Genomic DNA, 23,140 nt, shown 5'->3' with positions numbered 1-23,140 from the left:
GCTCCGCCATTCAATGAGATCATGGCTGATCTTTTGTGGACTCAACTCCACTTTCCCACCTGAACACCATAACCCTTTATTGCTTTATTCTTCAAAAAACGATCTTTATCTTGAAAACATTTAATGAAGGAGCCTCAACTGCTTCACTGGGCAGGGAATTCCATAGATTCACAATCCTTTGGGTGAAGACGTTCCTCCAAAGCTCAGTCCTAAATCTACTTCCCCTTATTTTGAGGCTATGCCCCCTAGTTCTGCTTTCACCCACCAGTGGAAACAACCTCCCCGCATCTATCCTATCTATTCCCTTCAAAATTTTCTATGTTTCTGCAAGATCCCCTCCGCATCCTTCTAAATTCCAACGAGTACAGTCCCAGTCTACTCAACCTCTCCTCATAATCCAACCCAACTCTGGGATTAACCTAGTGAATCTCCTTTGCACATCCTCCAGCACCAGTACGTCCTTTCTCAGATCAGGAGACCAAAACTGAACACAATACTCCAGGTGTGGTCTCACTAACACCTTATACAGTTGCAGCATAACATCCCTAGTCTTAAACTCCATCCCTCTAGCAATGAAGGACAAAACTCCATTTGTCTTCCTTTTTTAAAAAAAACGCATTTTATTCAAACTTGTATCAAAATAGGTTACAGCAAATAAATACCCCGGGAAACATTCTTCCCAACAATCAACTATACAGTTTGTACAGGTTTTCCTCCTCCCCCCCCCCCCCCCCCCCCGCCCCCCCCCGCGATGAACAGCTCCTCAAACACGGTCACAAACATCCCCCACCTTTTCTCAAATTCCCCTGCTGAGCCCCTTAACTCATACTTTATCTTCTCTAACCGCATGAAGTCGTACAGGTCACCCAACCAAGCCGCTACCCCCGGTGGCGATGCCGACCCCCACTCCAGCAAAATTTGTTGCCATGCAATCAGAGAGGTGAAGGCCATGACATCGGCCTTCCTCCTCTCCATGAGCTCCGGCTTCTCTGAAACCCAATATCGCCACCAAAGGGTCCGCGGAGGTCCACTCCTTCCTCCACTATCCTGGCTAAGACCGCGAACACTCACGCCCAGAATCTTCCAATTTTTCACAACCCCAAAACATGTGCGCATTATTCGCTGGCCCCCGCCCACAACTCTCACACTCATCTGCTACCCCTGAAAGAACTCACTCATTCTCGCCCGTGTCATATGCACCCTGTGCACCACCTTAAACTGTATCAGGCTCATCCTTGCACAAGTGGAGGTCCCGTTTACCCATCGCAGTGCCTCATTCCATACTCCCCAATTGATCTCCATTCCCAACTCGACTTCCCATTTCTCCTTGATCTTCACCACCCGCTCGCCTCCCTGCTCCCCCAGCCACTTATATATATCCCCAATTCCTACCTCCCCTTCCACATCCGGAAGCAGCAGTCGCACCAGCAGGGTGTATCCCGGCAATCTAGGAAACCCCTTCCAGACCTTTCGTGCAAAGTCCCTAACCTGTTCCATTTGCCTTCTTAATCACCTGTTGTAATCACTTGATTAAAAAGATTTTGGATATAGTACAGTTTTATATTGAAAGTCTATTTATTAATTTCAACTTCACAATTCGTCATTAAACAGCTTGGTCAATGGGCCAGATCCTGCTCTAACAGGGCTTCTAATGAAGTGAGCCATTAGTTATACTTGCCCCTGCTCCGGTTGGCTCACAAACAAATTTTGACCACTACATTACTGGGAGTGTAAGCTGTCAACGAGACAGAAAAGGCCACAAAACACCAGGGACCTGAATGACCAGGAAAGGCAACCATGTATCTCTAACCAGCAAGATTTAAGAATTGAGAAATAAAGAATAGGAATGCTAATGACTGCCAATCAAACGCATCGGCACCAAAAGTCAACTTTTCACTTTCAGACCGTTCAAGGAGTCACATGTGCTGTGGATAGGAGAACCGGTGGATATACTATATTTAGATTTGCAGAAGGCATTTGATAAGGTCAAAGATCTAGAATTAAAAGTCAGACTCCCTAATTTACCATTGCCATCAGGCCAGGAATCAAACTAGTTCATGAGGAGTGCAGGAGGGTATGCCAGGAACAATACCAGGCATATCTAAAAATGAGGTGTCAACCCGGTGGTGAAGCTACAACATGCATGCCAAAAATCACAAGCAGCAAATGATCCCACAACCAATGGATCAGATGTAAGCTCTGCAGTCCTGCCACATCCAATCGTGAATGATGGTGGACAATTAAACAATTCACTGGAAAAGGAGGCTCCTCAAAGATGGAGGATCCCAGCACATCTGTGCAAAAGACAAGGCTGAAGTATTTGCAATAATCTTCAGCCAGAAGTGCGAGTGGATGATCCATCTATCTCCTCCAGAAGTCCCCCACATCACAGATGCCAGTCTTCAGCCAATTCGATTTACCCCATGTGATATCAAGAGGCTGAAGGCACTGGATACTGCAAAGGCTATGGGCCCTGACAATATTCCAGCAAAAGTACTGAAGATTTGTGACCCAAAACTTGCCACACCCCAAGCCAGACTGTTCCAGTACAGCTACAAAACTGGCATCTACAACACCTACCAATGTGGAAAATTGCCCAGATGTGTCCTCTGCACAAAAAGAGCAAATCCAATCCAGCCAATTACCGCCCTAACAGTCTACTCTAAATCATCAGTAAAATGATGGAAGGGGTTATCAAAAGTGCTTTCAAGCAAACGTATGTAGCAATATCCTGCTCACTGATGCTCAGTTTGGGTTCTGCCAGGGTCACTCAGCTCCTGTTCTTATTATAGCTTTGGTTCAAACATGGACAAAAGAGTTGACCTCCAGAGGTGATATGAGTGACTGCCCTTGACATCAAGGCAGCATTTCATTGAGTATGGTATCAAGTAGCTCTAGCAAAACTGGAGTCAATGAGAATTGGGGGAAAATTCTCCACTGGCTGGATTCATACCTGGAGCAAGGAAGATGGCTGTGGCTGCTGGAGGGCAGTTATCTCAGTCCAGGGACATCACTGCAGGAGTTCCTCAGGATAGTGTCCTCGGCTCAACCATCTTCAACTGCTTCTTCAATAACCCTCCTCCCAATGCAAGGTCAGAAGAGGGGATGTTTGCTGATGACTGAACGATGTTCATCACTATTTGTGGCTCCTCAGACACTGAAACAGCCCACGTGAAGGTGAAGCTAGACCTGGAAAATATCCATACTTGCATGGTGCGAATGTTACTTGCTACTTGTCAGCCCAAATGTCAGTCAATGACAATCTCCACTAAGAGAGAATTAAACCATTGCCCCATGACGTTCAATGGCATTACCATCACTGGATCCCCCACTATCAACATCCTGGGGGGTTACCATTGACCAGAAACTGAACCGGACTAGCCACATTAACACTATGGCTACAAGAGCAGGTCAGAAGTTGGGGATCCTGCAGCGGGTAACTCACCTCCTGGCTCCCCAATACTTGTCCACCACCTCCAAGATACGCATCAGAAGTGTGATGGAATACTCCCCACTTGCCTGGATGAGTGCAATTCCAGCAACACTGACGTAGTTCAACACCATCCAGGACAAAGCGTCCCGCTGGATTGCTACCCCTTCCTCAAACATTCAATCTCTCCACCACCGACAAACAGTGGCAGCTGTGTGTTCCAGCTACAAGATGCATTGCGGTAACTCACCAAAGCTCCTTAGTCAGCATCTTCCAAATCCACGAACACTACCATCCAGAAGGATAAGGGCAGCAGATACATGGGAATATTACCACCTGGATGTTAGTCTCCAAGTCACTCAACATCCTGACTTGAAAATCCTGGAACACCCTCCCTAATAGCACTGTGGGTGTACCTACACAAGACTGCCACAAAGACAGTCCGAAAAAACCCAACACCATTTCAATTAGCTTACTATTTACCCGTTGTTTCTTGGCTGGTCATCCCCGTGGCCACCTCAGGGAATTTCTTGGAACCTAATGATGTCTGAACCAGGAAGACAAATAACCCTCTTTCAGAATATTCCATAGCCCACTTTGGTCTGAAAGGGACATCATACAAAACTATGTGGACTTTTCCCAGTACATGGATCATCACAACCTTCTCGAAAGCCTTCATAACTTACATAAAATGCAGTGCTCAGAATTGGATATGATACTCCAACTGAGCCTGAACCACTGGTTTAGAAAAGGTCATCACAATCTATTTGCTTTTGTACTCCATGCCTCTGTTTATGAAACCCAGGATTCCATATGACGTTTTAACCACTCTCACAATCTGGCTGCCTTCAATGTTTTGTGCACAAATATCCCCAGATTTTATTTCTTGCACCTTAGAATTGTAACCTTTATTTTATTTTTTTTAAAATGTATTTTTATTTCAAACATGTAAAAAAACATGTAAAAAACAGAAACATACAACACACTTCACAATTCAGTTGTACAATTTTTTTAAAAACCCTGTACCACCCCCCCCCCCCCCCACAACGAACAGTGCCTCAAACGTAGTCATGAACAACCCCCCCCCGCCCCCCAACTCAAATCAAATATTTTCCAACTGGAGAGAGTCGTACAGGTCCCCTAGCCAGGCTGCCACCCCCGGCGGTGTATCCAACTCTAATTGAGCAAGGTCCTTCACCGGGCAATCAGAGAGGCGAAGGCCACAACATCGGCCCCCTTCCCTTCAGCAGCTCTGGAACTTCCAATACCCCAAAGATCGCCACCATTGGGTCCGGCCTGATCTCCAATTCCACAATTTTAGATCACGTCCCAAACATCACTTCCCAGTATCTCTCCAGCTTCTCGCAACCCCAAAACATGTGCGTATGATTCGCGGGCCCCCATCCACAATCCTTGCACTCATCAGCCACCCCTTGGAAGAACCTACTCATCCTTGCCCGGGTTATATATACCCTATGCACCATTTTGAACGGAATCAAGCTCACCCTCGCGCAGGAGGAGGTTGAATTCACCCTACACCATAGATTACCATAGAATTTACAGTGCAGGAGGAGGCCATTCGGCCCATCGAGTCTGCACCGGCTCTGGAAAGAGCACCCTACCCAAGGTCAACACCTCCACCCTATCCCCATAACCCAGTAACTCCACCCAACACTAAGGGCAATTTTGGACACTAAGGGCAATTTATCATGGCCAATCCACCTAACCTGCACATCTTTGGACTGTGGGAGGAAACTGGAGCACCCGGAGGAAACCCACGCACACACGGGGAGGATGTGCAGACTCCGCACAGACAGTGACCCAAGCCGGAATCGAACCTAGGACCCTGGAGCTGTGAAGCAATTGTGCTATCCACAATGCTACCGTGCTGCCCAGTCCTCACCACCACACCACTCGACTTGCACCACAGTCCCCAACCTATTTCCCCCTCAACTCCTCCTCCCATTTGTTCTTGATCCTCACCACTTGCCCCCCCCCTCATATATTTCTCCAATCCTACCCTCTCCCAACTCATCTGGGAGCAGCAGTTGCAGTTACCTTTATTTTATATTGCCTCTCCATGCTCTCCTTACCAAAATATATCACTTCACAAATCCCTGCACCAAATTTCTTGTGCTATGCGTCCGTCCATTTCACTAGCCCGTCTATGTCCTTTTGAAGTCTTATCACTAACCTCGTCACAGTTCATAAAACTTGCAAATTTTGTGGCATCCTCAAATTTTGAAAATGTCCCCTGCACATCCAAATATTAGTCATTAATACACATTCTTAAAAGTAGTGGTCCTAGTTTCAACCCCTGGAGAGGTAAAGGTAAAGATAAAGTCGCCATAGTCCCAGATGACAAGAGGCTGCTTTTCCCTTTGAGGGGGACAGCTATCTGGTAGTGATTTAACCTGAATGTCACCACACCTCAGGCGAGAGAGTAAGGTTGAGAAGGCGGGGCCTTCATGAATAACCTCAGCTGGTACGGAAACTGAACCCGTGCTGTTGGCCTTGTTCTGCATCACAAACCAGCTGTTCAGTCAACTGAGTCACATGTAGGCCAGACCAAGTACGGGTGGCATATCTATTATGTGTTGCTTCAGCAAACTCTGATGGTGCAGCTACAACAAGTTAGGTGGATTAGCCATGCTAAATTTCCCCTTAAGTGTCCAGGGATGTGTAGGTTAGGATACGGGAATAGGGTGGGCAGAGGATTTGACCTGGGTGGAGTGCAGACTCGATGGGTTGAATGGCCTCCTTCTGCACTGTAGGGATTCGATGAACACTCAAGAAGCTTGACACCATCCAGGATAAAGCAGTCTGCTTGATTGACACCTCATCCAACACCTTAAAAATGCACTCCCTCCACCACTGACATAGTTGCAGCAGAGTGCACCATCTACAAGATGCGCCCCTGCAGCTCACCAAGGCTCCTTTGGCAGCACCTTCCAAACCCATTAACTCTACCATCTAGAAGAACGAGGGCGGCAGACACATGGGAACACCACCATCTGCAAGTTCTCATCCAAGCCATACACCATCCTGACTTGACAACATCCCGACTTGGAACTATATCACTGCTCCTTCAATGTTGCTGGGTGGCCTCCTCCTGCTTCTATTTTTTGTGTTGTGTTCTTGTGTGCAGCGGGTTCAAGAAGGTAGCTCACCAGCACCTTCTCAAGGGCATTTAGGAATTGGCGATAAATCCTGGCCAACGTAGCTAAATGAGTGAATAAATTAGACTCATATCCAAACATCAACCACGTTACTGTCATCAATCCTACCTGTTATCAAAAAATGCAATCATGTGCGTTGAACAGGATTTGCCCTTGATAAATCCAATCTGGCTTTCCTTAATTAGTGCACACTTGTTCAAGTGGGTGTTAATTTGGTGCAGGATTATTGTTTCTAAAAGCTTTTCCACCAGGGAGGGTAAACTGACTGCCCTGTAGTTGCTGAATTTATCCTTACATCCTTTCTTTTGTGCAACATTTTCAATTTTCCAGTCCTCTGGCAACACCCTGGAGTCTAAAGAAGACATGAAAATTATAGTCCAATGCCTCTGCAATTTCCATCCTTACTTTCTTCAGCATCACGTCCGGCCCTGGTGACTTAGAAACTTAAGCACAGACAGCCTTACTAACACCTCCTCTTTATTAATTTTCAGCCAGTGTCTTAACTACCTCCTTTGTCACTGTGACTTTGGCCACATCTTCTCCTTGGTAAAGAGGGAAGCAAAGTACTCATCATGCCCTCTGCCTCCATGTGCAGTTTCCCTTTTTGGTGCCTGTTCGGCACCACCCTACCTTTCAATACCATTTTTCTATTCATATGCCGTTAGCAGACACAGTTTAGAGGAGGTTGACTAGAGGGATATCTGGAATGAATGATGTGGAGATGCCAGCGTTGGACTGGGGTGAGCACAGTAAGAGGTCTTACAACACCAGGTTAAAGTCCAACAGATTTGTTTCAAATCACTAGCTTTCGGAGCACTACTCCTTCCTCAGGTGAATGAAGAGGTAGGTTCCAGAAACAAACATATAGACAAAGTCAAAGATGCAAGACGATATTTTGAATGCGAGCAGGTAATTAAGTTTTTACAGATCCAGAGAGAGGGGTAATCCCAGGTTAAAGAGGTGTGAATTGTCTCAAACCAGGACAGTTGGTAGGATTTCACAATCCCAGGCCAGGTGGTGGTGGTGGGGGGGGGGGGGGGGGGGGGGGGGGGGGGGGGGGATGCTCCCATTCAAAGTATCGTCTTGCGTGACTTTGTCTATATATATGTTTCTGGAACCTACCTCTTCATTCACCTGAGGAAGGAACAGTGCTCCGAAAGCTAGTGATTTGAAACAAACCTGTTGGACTTTAACCTGGTGTTGTAAGACTTCTTATTGGAATGAATGGGTTGTCTTAAGAGGAAATGTTAGACAGACTGAGCTTGTTTTCACTGGAGTGTAGTCAAGTGTGGTGTGACTTGATCGAGGTATACAAGATCCTGAATGGCCTTGATAAGATAAAAGTGGAAAGGATGTGTCGTCTTGCGGGCGAGTCCAGTACTAGGGGACACTGTTAAATTTGGGGTCACCCTTGTAGGATGGAGATAGGGCAATTTTTTAATCTCTCAGAGGATGGTACCACTTTGGAACTCTGCCTCAAAAGGCAGTGGAAGCAGGAGAATTGAATAATTTTAAAGGCGGAGGTAGATTGATTCCCTTGCCTAACAAGAATACAAGGTTATCCGGGTTAGATGGGAATGTGGAACTTGGAACATGAATTAATCCGCCATGATCTTATTGAATGGCAGAGCGAGCTTGGGGGGCCAAATGGCCTACTTCTGCTCCTCTTTCATATGTTCATGACACAAGGTGTTTCAGGTTGAGTGTTTTACCATTTAGCAGTTTCAAGCAGATGTAGGTTTAAATTGTGGGGATATACCCCCGGGAAATGCATTTAGATATATGCAGGTGAGGGCTTTTGTGAGGCGACAGGTGAGGGAATTTCCGTTGCTCCCGGCACAAGAAGTTCAAGATAGGGTGATCTCGGGGGTATGGGTCGGGGAGGGCAAGGTATCGGAAATATACCAAGAGATGAAAGAAGAGGGGGAAGCGCTAGTAGAAGAACTGAAAGCTAAATGGGAAGAGGAGCTGGGGGAGGAGATTGAGGAAGGGCTATGGGCCGACGCCCTGGGTAGGGTTAATACCTCTTCCTCGTGTGCCAGGCTCAGTCTGATACAATTTAAGGTGGTTCACAGAGCGCATTTGACGAGGGCGAGGCTGAGTAGGTTCTTTGGGGTAGAGGATAGATGTGAAAGGTGTTCAGGGAGCCCGGCGAACCATGTCCATATGTTTTGGTCATGCCCGGCATTGGAGGGGTTCTGGAGAGGAGTGGCGGGAGTAATATCCCAGGTGGTGAAAGTCCGGGTCAAGCCAAGCTGGGGGCTAGCAATATTTGGAGTAGTGGATGAGCCAGGAGTGCAGGAGGCGAAAGAGGCCGGAATTCTGGCCCTTGCGTCCCTAGTAGCCCGGCGAAGGGTCTTGCTACTGTGGAAGGAGGCGAAGCCCCCTAGCCTGGAGGCCTGGATTAATGACATGGCGGGGTTCATAAAATTGGAGAGAATTAAGTTTGCTTTGAGAGGGTCTGCACAGGGGTTTTACAGGCGATGGCAACCGTTCCTAGATTATCTCGCGGAGCGTTAGAAGAAGGTCGATCAGCAGCAGCAGCAACCCTGGGAGGGGGGAGGGGGGGAGGGGGAACGAGAGACTGTCTGAGGGGATGGACGAGCGGGAGATAGCATGGAGAGTGGGGGGAAACGGTACGCGCGGCCAAGAGCCAGTGTATAAAGCTATGTAAATATACCATCTTGCCTTGTATATATCTTGCTCAGGGAGAATTTGCATTATTTTGTTACGGGGGGGGGGGTTATTGTTTGTAAGGGGAAAAAAATTGTGTTGTTAAAAAACCTTAATAAAAAAAATATTTAAAAAAAAAAAAAATTGTGGGGATAATTAATGCTTCAGTTTTCTTGAAAAGGCAGTGTTCAGTGTGTGATTGGAGTTTGAGATTACACTCAAAAAATAAAAAATGCTCAGCCACTACCACCGAGCTTTACAGCACTCAAAATCTAAAAATGACACTTAACTCTCAAACTTTATAAAAGATATACTTCAAATACCCAAGGAATTCCTTTTACATAAAAGCATGAGAAGTTTGACGAACCTGCTTCGCCAATACGATTATCTGCCTCAACTCCATTTTCCTGCCCACTCTCCATATATCCTTCAATTCCCTGTGTGGCCAAAAGTCTGGCTCTCAGCCTCAAATATATTCAGTGAAGATGTATCCACAACCATCTGGGTTAGAGAATTTCAAAATTCCACAACCCTTTCAGTGAAGAAATTTCTCCTCATCTCAGTATTAAATGATCATCTCCCTTAACTGAAGACTGTGCGGAATAACCTCTGCTTTAATCCTATCAAGTCCCCTCAGAATCTTGGAAGTTTCAATCAGATCACCTCGCATTTTTCTAAATTGCAGTGGGTATAAGCCCAATTACGAACATAGGAAAGGGAGGAGGCCATTCAGCCCCTCGAGCCTGTCCCACCAATCAATGAGATCATGGTGGATCTGTGACCTAACTCCATATACCTGCCTTTTGCCCATATCCCTTAATATCTTTGCTTTACAAAAATCTAACTCAGATTTTAAATTACTTGACCTAGCTTCAACTGCTGTTTGTGGGAGAGAGTTCCAAACCTCTGCCACACTTTGAATGAAGACGTTATTCCAAACATCACTCCTGAATGGTTTGGCCCGAATTTTTATACAATGCCCCCTAGTTTTAGAATTTCCAACCAGTGGAAATAGTAACTCAACACCTGTAACCAGGTATCATTTTTGTAAACCTATGTTTTGTAAACCACTCCTTCCAAGGCCAAAATATCCTTCCTGAGGTGTGGTGCCCAGAACTGCTCATAGTATTCCAAATGGAGACTAACAAGGGTTTTGTATTTCTGCAGCATAACCCCCGTGACTTTATATACCAATCCTCTAGATATAAAAGAACATAAGAACTAGGAGCAGGAGTAGGTCATCTGGCACCTCGAGCCTGCTCCACCATTCAATAAGATCATTACTGATCTTCTTGTGGACTCAGCTCCACTTACCCGCCAGCTCACCGTAACCTTTTATTCCTTTACTGTTCAAAAATCTATCTACCTTTGCCTTAAAAACATTTAATGAGGTAGCCTCAACTACTTCACTGGGCAGGGGATTCTACAGATTCACTACCCTTGGGTGAAGAAATTCCTCCTCAACTCGGTTCTAAATCTGATCCCCATTATTTTGAGGCTATGCCCCCTAGTTCTGCTTTCACCCGCCAGTGGAAACAACCTCCCTGCTTCTATCCTATCTATTCCCTTCATAATTTTATTTGTTTCTATAAGACCCCCCTCATTCTTCTAAATTCAAATGAGTATAGTCCCAATCTACTCAGTCTCTCCTCATAAATTAATTCTCTCAACTCCGGAATCAACCTAGTGAATCTCCTCTGCAGACCCTCCAGTGCCAGCATCGTTTCTCAAGTAAAGAGACCAAAAATATAAACAGTACTCCAGGTGTGGCCTCACCAACACCCTATACAGCTGCAACATAAGCTAGCATTCCATTAGCCTTTTTGATTATTTGCTACACTTGTTCCTGGCGTTTTAAGGATCTATGTACCTGAACCCACCAAGTCTCTTTGGACAGCCACTGTATCTAGCCTCTTTCCATTTAGAATGCACTCTGCTCTGTCCTTTTTTGGTCCAAAATGGATAACCTCACACTTGCTTACATTAAATTCCATCTGCCACAATTTTGCCCATTCACCTAGTCTGTCAAAATCGCCTTGCAATTTTCTGCTATCATCTAGGCTGTCTACAATGCCGCCTAACTTTGTATCATCCACAGATTTGGATATAAGACTTTCTATGCCATCATCCAAGTCATTATTGAATAATGTGAATAACTGAGGCCTCAACACAGATCCCTGTGGTACTCCACTATTCACATCCTGCCAATTACAGTAATTACTCCTTATCCGCACTCTCTGTCACCTGCCACTCAACCAATTTCCTAACCATGTCAATAATTTATCTTCAACTCCGTGTGCTTCCACTTTAGTTAACAATTTCTTGTGTGGGTCATTATCAAATGCCTTCTGGAAGTCAATATAAATGACACCCATAGACATTCCCCTGTCCAATTATTGAGCATCTCAACATAGTTCGACCTTCTCACCCCAGGAACCAATCTAGTGAGCGTTTTCAAAGCAAGTATATTTGGAGACCATAACTATGCACAGTACTATTCCCTTGCAATAAAAGCCACATTCCTAATTGCTTGCCAGATCTGCATGCTAACTTTGTGTTCTTTGTGCGAATACAGCAGAGTCCTTCTGAACTTCAACAATTTTTAAAAATGTATTCTTTCATGGGTTGTGGAGGTCAATGGCAGGGCCAGCACCCCCAATTGCCTTGAACTGCTAGGCCAGGTTTTTCCAGAGAGCAGGTAAGAGTCAACCACATTGCTGTGGACCTAGAGTCACGTGTAGGCCAAGTCTTTGGTTTGGTTCAGTTCAGCGGCACTACCACTAGGCCACCATCTCTCCAGAGTTGTTTCCTCACATTATGCTCTAGCTGCCACCTTGTTGCCTATTCACTTGACCTGTATATTGCAGACTCTTTGTGCCCTCCTCATATCTTACATTCCCAATTCAGCATTTATTCAATGTTTACGTTCCTTACCATAAATGTGTCAGTTACACCCAGTGAAATGAACACTTTTCTGGTACAGTGATGAAAGAGATGAAAGAGCAATTTTGAAGATCAGTGTGATGGATTTGAAAAGTAAGTCGGGCTCTCTTCTATCTGTTTGGAGCCCTGGGTATGTCAATTACATATACATCAACAGGCCTGAGGTATAATAATGACCACACCCAGCATCACCACACCCTCCCAACTAAAAATACAAAACAGCTCTCAAATGAAAAATTCTGTTTTGTATAGTTTGAATATACTGGAAAGAATTCTGTAGAACAGTGACACCTAGTGGATAAAGACAAAATTAATATATAGTAAATGAATTCATAAGGAAACTGTTATTTAGTTATATTACCAATTTTAAATATAATCACACAAAACACACATGGAATTTTAATTTTACACTGTGGCGAAGAATTATAACAAATAGTTGCTAACCTTCTGTGGGTTTTTTCACTGCATATTGTATGTACTGGGGAGTACATACAGTGACAAGACCCAGCTCTACTTCATCACCACCTCACTTAGCCCCTTGACTAACTTTAAAAAATTTTTTTAGAGTACTCAATTCATTTTTTCCAATTAAGGGGCAATTTAGCATGGCCAATCCAGCTACACTGCACATCGTTGGGTTGTGGGGGCCAGACCCATGCAAACACGGGGAGAATGTTCAAACTCCACACGGACAGTGACCCAGGGCCAAGATTGAATCTGGGACCTTGGTGCCGTGAGGCAGCAGTGCTAATCACTGTGCCACCAGGCTGCCCCCCTTGACTAACTCTTGTACTCGAATGGCACCTTGGATAAGCCACAATCTCCTTCAAAGATTTTTAAGACTAACTATGTGACACCCACCATAAACGACATACAAGTTGAACCAGCTTGTTTGCTATCTTGGCATCCTATTTACGCACAACTTGAGCTTCTGACCCCCATTTTCCTGCCATCTCATCCTCTATAATGTGAGTCACGTCACTCTTTGCTATGTCACATCTGCTCCTATAAGTCTTATCCATGCCTTGGTCATCCGTCCTCCAATCTTCCACAAACTTCAGCTTAACCAAAAATTCTGTCCCCCATATCCTAATCTGCACCAAGTCTAGTCTGCTCACACTGAATCACAGAACAGTGCAGAAGCGACCCTTCGGCCCATCGAGTCTGCACTAATGCATGAAAGGCACCTGGCCTACCTAATTCCATTCGCCAGCAATTGGCCCATAGTCTTAAATGTTATGACGTGCCAAGTGCTCATCCAGGTACTTTTTAAGGATGCGAGGCAACCCGCATCTACCACCCTCCCAGACAGTGTATTCCAGACTGTCACCACCCTCTGGGTAAAATTGCTTTTCCTCAAATTCCCCCTAAACCTCCTGTCCCTCACCGTGAACTTGTATCCCCTCGTAACTGACCTTTCAATTAAGGGGAACAGCTGCTCCCTATCCATCCTGTCCATGCCCCTCATAATTTTGTCCACCTCGATCAGGTCGCCCCTCAGCCTGATCTGCTCCAGCAAAAAGAATCCAAGCCTATCCAACCTCTCTTCATAATTTAAATGTCCCATCCCAGGCAACATCCTGGTGAATCACCCCTGCACCCTGCAGTGCAATCACACCCTTCCTATAATGTGGTGACCAGAATTGCACACACTACTCCTACTGTGGTCTTACCAAAGTTCTATACAATCAAACATGACCTACCTGCTTTTGTAACCTATGCCTCGACTGATAAAGGCAAGTGGCCCATATGCCTTTTTCACCACCCTATTAACCTGCCCTTCAGCTTTCAGAGATCTATGGACAAATACGCCAAGGTCCCTTTGTTCCTCGGAACTTCCCTGTGTCAGGCCATTCATTGAATACTTCCTGGTCACATTACTCCTTCCAAAGTGTATCACATCACACTTTTCAGGGTTACATTCCACCTACGGCTTTTCTGCCCACTGACCTACTTCTGGTCCACGAGGCTCCTTGTTAAGTTTTCATTCTCGTTTTCCAATCCTTTCATGGCATTGACCCTTCCTATTTCAATAATTTCCTCCTGCCCTAAAACCATTGAGTGTTCCTCCATCTCTGGCCTTTTGTGGATTCCCAAATACCTTCAGCCCAGTGTTAGATGTCACGCCTTTAGAAATCCCGGTCATATGCTGTAAACTTCCCTCCTAAATCTGTCTTTCCACCTCGCTCTCATTCTTTAAGGCTCTTCTAAAACTATCACTTTGACAAAGCTTTTTTGTTAATCCTGCTAAAGCCCCTGACCAGCCATTTATTTTTGTATGATTATATTTCTGTGACAAACCTTAGGACTTCTGTTTTTACATTAAAGGTGCCATAAAAATGCTAATCATTGCTGCAAGTCATATTGACACATTTGATACGATAAGAAGACAAGCAGTATATCAGGTAATGTACAGTGATTGTTAAGGTACAGCTACCTTACTTTAAAGTCACAAAATGTAACTTGTGAATTAAACACAGACTGAAGTCAGTTAATTTGAGATTGGAAGGTATTTATCAATTTTGGATTCCAACTCAATCAGTACTCTGTCACCCTTTTAAGATAGTTTTTCATCAAAAGCGAGTTTGACATGTTGTCTGACAAAACAAAATGTCTGGTGGATACTGCACATACATTTTTGAGAGAAAGATTTGCAAAAAAAAAAACATGGTTCTTGGAGGTCAATCATCTCAGCTCCAAGACATCACTGCAGCAGGTACTGAGGGCAGTGTTTTAGGCCCAACCACCTTCAGCTGTTTCAATGATCTTCCCTCTATCGAAAGGTCAGGAGTGGAAATGTCCATTGTTTATTGTGTTAGGACCCCTGGGCTAGTGCACAGTCAATTCCAGCCCCACTTGACCTGGAGTTGCAACACAATTGAAATTAACAAATAATTCTTAGAAAATACCCAAAGTCTCTGGCCTTTGGCTGCCTGATAACTACGGTCACCAGGTTTGTAAATTTAAACACAACCACTTTTTATTAATAATAACGATAATTAACTATGCAGCAAATACAACTGGTTAACTATGGTCTAATACTTAACCCCCCCTAAACCCACGACAGACATACAAGTCAGAAAAACACAGAAGGGGAAGAGGGGTGCAACTTTTGAGTTCCTCACTTCCTCTGCTTGACTTAAAGGTATGTGGCCATTAAATATCCATGGATCAAAATGATAACCACAAAGTAAAAGAAATAGGAAATAAGGAAACCAACAGGAAGGGCCCTTCCAATTGCATAAGCAGCAATAATTCAGTTCTATTTGTAACTCTTACAATAATTAAGGCTTGGACAACACTCAGGCTTGAGATGATAAGTGACACTTAACTTAACATTTGTGCAACACAAGTGTCAGGTAATGAAGATTTCCAACAAGAGAGTCGAACCACTAGTCATGCACCCCCGACATTAAACAAGATTAACATTTCTGAATTCTCCATTCTCCAGCATCAACATCCTAGGGGTGCACCATTGACCAGAATCTTAACTGGACCAGCCACAAACACTGTGACTGCCAGAGCAGATTGAAGCTCGCAATTCTGCAGTATCTTTCATTTCCCCCAAGCCTACCATCTACTTTAAAAAAAAAAAATGTTTTATTCTCCTCCATTTTCACATTTTCTCCCACATTTACATCCATCAACGATAAACAATAATCAGCAAGATATGTCAGTCCCCATAATAACAACAACGATCCCATCTACCCACCAACCCCCAAACCTCAACCCGCATGTTTACATAAACAAATGGCAAAAAGGAATCAGGGATTACCCGTAGTCACCCTTAATCTTACACAGCTCCCCCCCCCCCCCCCCCCCCCCCCCATCGCAGGTCTCCAGCTCCTCCCGTCCACTGCCTCTTGTAAAACTCCTCCCCCTACCCTCGGTTCCTTCCCCCCCAACTTTCCACCCCGGCTAGACCACTCGGACCCTGTTCTGCCAGGCTCCGATGGCCGCAGCCCCTCCCCCCACCTCACTCCCGTTCACTGGCCGGCACACACCGGCCAGCGTGGAGGCCCCCACCCGGGTCCCTTTCCCACTTGCCCGGCCCCAGGAAAGCCCAAAGATCCCCTTTTAGCACACAAACCCCGCCTATCCACCTACACCCCAAAGAACTCTCATTTCGAGTGAAAGTCCCGTCCCTTCCCTCGTCCAAATATATACCACCTTGGCTCCTTTAATCTCTACACCCGCGCGCAGTGATACAAAAAAGAAGAAAATACAGTCATGAGGTTACATCGGCACATGGCCATTCCTCAGTTTGTCAGTTCTGCCAGTCCTTCTGCTTTCGCAAACTCCTCCGCTGCTTCCGCCGTTTCAAAATAAAAGTCCCTGAGCTTGTAGGTCACCCTCAGCTTCGCTGGATATACAATGCCGCACCGCACCTTGCTAATGTACAGTGCCCTCTTCACCCGGTTGAAGGCAGCCCGCCTCCTTGCCAGCTCCACCGTAAAGTCCTGGTATACACGCATACCAGCTCCAGCCCACTGCACCACCCGCTTCTGCTTGGCCCAGCTCAGGACCTTCTCCTTCACCCTGTACTTAGGTAGCACAGAGTCACTGCCCTTGGCGGCTCACTCGCCTTTGGTACAGGCCTCCACGACCGATGAGCCCGATCCAGTTCATATCGGGAGGGGTCCTCCCCCTCCCCCAATAGTTTTGACAGCATCGCGGCAAAATACTCAGTCGGCTTCGGTCCTTCAACTCCTTCAGGTAGCCCCACAATCCTCAAGTTCTGTCGCCTGGATCTATTTTCCAGGTCTTCCATTTTTCCTCGCAGATCCTTGTTAGTATCCATCACCTTCCGCATCTCTTTCCCCATCGAGGCAAGTTGATCACCGTGCTGCAATAACGTCTCCTTCACTTCCTTCAGCGCCTCCCCTTGCTCTCGCACCTCCGCCACTGCGCTCGCCACCTCCGTCCTCACCGGGGAAACCGCCTCCTCCACCAGCACACTCAAAGCCTCCCTCATCTCCTTCCTCACCGTCTCCATGCATTTCGCAATCTGCGCCAACTGCTTTTCAAATTCCGCAGCCATCACCTTGGTTATTTCTTCAGCCGTAAGCAATGCGGCCTTCCCTGGTGCTCCAGCCTCCATTTTTCCTGGTGACCCCGCAGTGACCTTTCCACTCCCCGACGGACCTCCAGCTGGTTTTTTTTCGGCCGTTTTTCTGCTCACCCTCGACATTTTTCTTTGGGTTTTTTTTCCCTCCTGTGTCTTCTCAGTGCCTCCTCCGTGCCTCCTCCCTTCTTCTGCCGCCTCCGCGGACGCTAGGACCGGGCTTAAAGCCCCGAAATTGCCGTTCCCGAGCGGGGGCTCTCCATTGTGCGGCCGCCTCCCGCCCGCCGTCACCAGAAGTCTCCAAGCCTACCATCTACAAGGCAAGAGTCAGGAGTGTAATGGAATAACCTCCACTTGTTGCAATAAGTACAGTTTCAACACATAGAACATACAGTGCAGAAGGCTCAAGAAACTTAATATCACCCAGTTTACTTGATTGGCACCGCATTCACAACCTTTACTCCCTCCATTAGGGCAGCAAGGTAGCACCTTAGCCTCACTGTGGCAGGGACCCTGGTTCGATTCCCGGCTTGGGTCACTGTCTGTGTGGTGTCTGCATGTTCTCCCCATGTCTGCGTGTGTTTCCTCCGGATAGTCTGGTTTCCTCCCACAATTCCCGAAAGACGAGCTTGTTAGGTGAATTGGACATTCTGAAATCTCCCTCAACGTGCCCGAACAGGCGTCGTTATGTGGCAACTAGGGGATTTTTGCAGTAATTTCATTGCAGTGTTAATGTAAGCCTACATGTCATTATAATATAATCTTTATTAGCATCACATGCAGGAGCTGCAGGTGTACCATCTACAAGATACACTGCAGCAATTCACCAAGGCTTCTTCGACAGAACTTTGCCAATCCATGGTTGACACTGCCGAGAAGCATAAGGGCACCTGGAACATGGGAACATCACCAACTTGAAGTCTCCTCAAATCACATGCCATCCTGACTTGGAAATATGTCCCTGCTCCTTCCCCATTGCTGACTCAAAATCCTTTTGAACTCCCATCCCAACAGCTCTGCAGGTGAATTTACACCACGTGGGATTGTAATAATTCAAGGCGCTGCTCACTGCCACCTTCAAAAGCAATTAGCTGTGAGCAACTAATGTTTGACAGCAATGCCCATGTCCCGTGAAAGAATAAAAACACTACACTAGGATAATTTTGATAGCGAATTGCAACAGAAGACTATAAATTATTTATGTCAGAACAGTGTGTTTCCCGGCCCCGGCTCACTGTCCATGTGGAGTTTGCACATTCTCCCGTGTCTGCGTGGGTCTCATCCCCACAACCCAAAGATGTGCAGGGTAGGTGGATTGGCCACACGGAATTGCTCCTTAGTTGGAAAAAAAATAATCGGGTACTCTAAATTTATTTTTTAAAAATAAAGATTTTGCTGCATCATTAATTCGGGTGCAGTCTCTGCATCACCCCTAGTTAAAGCACAGTCTACTTATTTGAAAAATATCACAACAAATGAGTCACATTAAAAAATCCTTGTGACTTTAACCAAAATAAATAGTACTGCAATGCGTTACAGTAAGTTAACATGCTAACAAGGTAACTACCAGCATGCAACATATACTATTGCCTTATTAGTGGTAATTCCCAAATCAGAAAACCTGAGAAATAAGCTCCACAAGATTCCATGGTATGCACCTATGCAAATCATGAAAACAAAAGGCTTGGATATCACTGTTGCGGGGAGCTCTACATCAAGGGAAACTTAACTATGAAGACAACTGTTATGAAGAAAGTGGTGGTAAATTCATACCCGCATTTCTTTAAGGTCATGAAAGTTATTTCCCACTCTGACAGAGACCTTGCTTGGAGTGTAGCTTTCATCAGATTTGTAGTCTGCATAAATACACAAGGTTTTCACAGTTGTTTTCCGTCTATAAAAAAAAAAACAAGTTAATCGCAGTAACTGAGGCATGGGAAATACATGGCATGGCTGTAAACTGAAACCTATTAAAATAAAAATATATGTACCATAACTTCATGTGGAAATTTCTAGTATCTGCTAGGAGAGTGATTGAATGTGTGGGGCCTCGAGGCAAATCTGAAGCCTGTCCTCAATCAAACAACCACACACTTATACTTCCCACCAGGATTGAGAAAGCAATCCAGAGTAGAAGCCTGGCCAAATCCACATCCCCACCACAACATCCACCATTCTGCAACCCACCCCCCCACACACACCCACACAACCTCCACCCACTTAGTCTAAGCCACAGTAGACAACTGTAGGTAGCATCCTTGATGCCACTTTGACTGGGATCAGTCAATTCAGCACAGACTGCACATTCAAATATTGGACCTGCCTGATTTATGTGGTACAATTTCACCAGGTGGCACTTCCCACTAAGACATTGGAAGAACCGTACTCTTTTTTTTTAATAGCCCCTCCATTTCTACAGGTATTATATATCATGAAATATATCACTTGATTAGATACAAACTCTCCCCTCTCTTTCACCTTCACATGGTCAATCTCCAACACTTATACTTTCAAATAAAGTATAATTCAAGGTTTCTGTGCCCTCCCCATCCCAAAAAGGCCAGTCAAATAAACACCAATTTATGGTACATTCCACTTGTCTGACTTTTTTCATAGGAAGAATTGAATATTCCTTATACTAGCTATAACTGAATGAAGGTAATGTATGTGATGATTACCATTTTGGGGACTGTATTTATAGCATGGATATGTATTTGCAAAGATTAGAAACATTATTGTTGTGCTGTAAAGTTTTAGAAACTGGGTGGTCCACAGTAATTTCCTGTACCCAATGCATTGCAAAACCAGACACAAATAATGAGTGATATTACTGACTTTATGAGTTTCTTAACTAGCAGTCAATCATGGAAAACTTTTGTAATGTAAACTGACACTTTGAAAACTGCCAAAATATATATATATTGCAACTACATTGCTACAAAGGAAAATTTAGACTATATCATTTAGTGCTTTAATATATACATGAATATTCACAGAATAACAGTGCAGGAGGCAGCCATTTGGGCCAGTGAGTCTACGAGCATTCTACCTAGTTCCACTCTCCTGCCTTATCCCTGTAACCTTGCACATGCTTAGTGTTACAATCTTAGTGTTCTTTTAAAGTTTGGGCTTTCTACATGTGGTTCTCTCCATCAGATTGGTTGCTCATGCTTCTTACTCCTCAAAAAATGTAAAATGCTAAAATTAGCCTAACCCCAGTTTAATGAGCAATCCAAGCAAAAACAGAAAATGATGGAAACACTCAGCAGGTCATGCATCTCTTTGGAGAGAGAAACAGGTTAACATTCAGGTTGACAAGCTGAAATGTTAAATGCGTTTCTCTCCACAGATGCTACATGACCTACTGAATATTTCTAGCATTTATGTTTTTAGTGCAGCGCAACTTCCCTGGTTTGTACTTGACTTCGACTTATTGAGCCCATGAGCAAGTTCTCCTTATGTATCTTGAAAACAGCAATGGAAGCATTCCTAAACCTTATGAAATTCAATTAATACAACACTAGCATGTGTAATCTAAACCTTGGGAGTTCAGGTATCATTCTGGTAAATCTACAGTGCATTTCTTTCAAAGCCAATATTCAATATTTCCTTCCTAAAGCAGTATTGAATGCTGGACCAACGCGCGGAGGGTTGGAGGAAAAGGAAAGAATGCTGGGCTGCCGTGCGAGGGCTGCACGGAACTTGCAGCATACGGAATATGCTTCTATACACATGTGAAAAGGAAGAGATTTGCAAAAGTAAACAAGGGCACATTAGGGACAAGATAAAGTATAATTTAGGAGAAGAAAATTGTACAAACATTAAGCAAATACTTTGTTTCGGTCTTAACATTATAAAGTACAGAGTAACTCTGACAATACTGGAAAACCAAGGGTCTAGTGAGAATTAGGAATATAAATGTGTTAGTATTGGCAAAATGGTACTGAAGAAATTAATGGGACTAAAAGTTGCCAAGTGTCCTGCCTTCAAGGTTTTTTAAAAAGTTTGAGAAGAAAAAAAATGTTTTGAATGAGAGGATTGTTTTATGAACAGAGATTAAGACTAGGCCTTTATTCCCTAGAATTTAGAAGAACGATAAGTCATGTCATTGAACCATGGAACATTCATGAGGGTTTTGGCAGGTAGACCCCGAGAGGATGTTTAGTCTGGTTGGGAAATCTCGAACTGGGTGTCAAAATCTCAGAATAAAGGAGAAATATTTATTACATAAAAGGGTGCAAGATCTTTGGAATTCTCTACCCCACAGGGTTGTGGATGCTCCGTTATTGAATGTATTCAAGGCTGAGGCAGACAGGTCTTTGGTCACTCAGGGTATCAAGGGACATGAGGGATCATGTGGAAAAGTAGCCTTCTGGGAGAAGCAAGCTTCTACAATTAGCAATATAATAATGACCAGATAATCTGTTTTTAGTGATGCTGGTTGAAGGATAACATTGGCTAGAACACTCAGGATAATTCCCCTGTTCTTCTTCAAAATAGTGTCATGAGATTTTTAAAGTATATCTGAGGGGGCAGATAGAGCATCGGTCTAGCAACTCATCTAAAATTCTGAATTGTCGACAGGTGTGTCAGACGAGATTTTTGTGCTCAAGTCTCTGGGGTGAGACTGGAATTCACAACCTTCTGACTCAGAAGAAACAAGTGTTATCAACTGAGCCACTCCTGACATTGCAAAAGGTCTGATTCGTAAATCAGCTGTAACATTACCACACCATGAAGCTCAAAAGCTTTTTATTGTTATTGCATCGATGAATTGTAGCAGGCTCTAGAACATGCCCACAAAATAAATACTGGAAACTGAAATTGTAACAGTAGCTGCCCCACAACTTGTGTGTAATGGTTAATTGCTGCTCTGAACTAAAGCCAAAATATTTAACCTTTATTAAGTGAGATTACATATTTGATTAATGACACATCTTAAAATGAACTGCCATAATAATTGTTTTGAACACAAAAAAATTAAAGTATCAGTGTGAAGTGTCAGAAGATAACATTAAACCAATTACTCTACAGTAATGTTCAGAAATAATTGCTTGGTTTAATCTTTAGCATTCATTTTCTCATAGGATGTTTTAAAATCATAGTCACAAGAAATTGTTTGGCATAAGAGAGTATCAAACAAAATGTATCAAGCAATTTAAGATAGTGTGAGACAGGGGGTCAAAGGTTGATCAAAGAGGAAGATTTTAAGGAGTGTCCTGAAGGAAGACAGGGGGAGTGAGGCATTGAGATTTAGGAGAGAAATTCTGGAGCTTGGAGCCAAGGCAGCTAATGGTAAATCAATTAAAATCAAGGATGCACAAAGGGTCAAAATTGGAGGTATGCGAAGATCTCAGCGGGCTGAAGAAAGTTAGTGATAGGGAGCGGTGAGGCCATGGATGGATTTTAAAGGATGATGCAAATTTTTAAATTGAGGCTTTGGCTTTACTGGGAGTCAATCTAGGTCAGCAAGCACAGGAGTGATTGTTGAATGGAATTTGATGCGAGTTAGGATACGGGCAGGAGTTTTGGATGAGTTTAGGTCTATGTAGGATAGAAGAGAGGAGGCCGGCCAAGAGAGCAATTGGAATTGTCAAGTCTAAAAGTAACAAAAAGGTAGATGAGGTTTACAACAGCAGTTAAGCTGAATCGAGGTGTTTGATGATACAAAGGTGCAACTAGGCGTTTTTTGTGATAGAGCAGATAAGTGGTTGGATGCTCACTTCAGGGTTAAATGAACAAGGTTCAGCCTCAGACAGTTGTTAGGATGAGGGATGGCATTGAAGGCTTTGACAAGACATTGTTCCATGTTTGTCATGGAGGATTGACCTTTTCATTCCCAGGTCCTTG

The 23,140-nt window shown here is 44.4% G+C and overlaps 1 protein-coding gene across 2 annotated transcripts in view; it reads right to left on the bottom strand.

The window, feature by feature from the left end:
- anapc10 (anaphase promoting complex subunit 10) overlaps positions 1–23,140 on the bottom strand; it is an 89,487-nt gene that overhangs the window by 5,779 nt on the left and 60,568 nt on the right. For both annotated transcript variants that reach the window (XM_072496131.1, XM_072496133.1), the window contains exon 4: positions 19,064–19,184. In XM_072496131.1, the coding sequence (XP_072352232.1) occupies positions 19,064–19,184 (121 nt within the window). The remainder of the gene's footprint in view (positions 1–19,063; positions 19,185–23,140) is intronic.

Source organism: Scyliorhinus torazame, chromosome 3 (genome assembly GCF_047496885.1).
Source record: "Scyliorhinus torazame isolate Kashiwa2021f chromosome 3, sScyTor2.1, whole genome shotgun sequence".
NCBI lineage: Eukaryota > Metazoa > Chordata > Chondrichthyes > Carcharhiniformes > Scyliorhinidae > Scyliorhinus > Scyliorhinus torazame.
The sequence above is the reverse complement of the archived record's forward strand: the minus strand, read 5'-3'. Positions and strand labels throughout refer to the sequence as shown.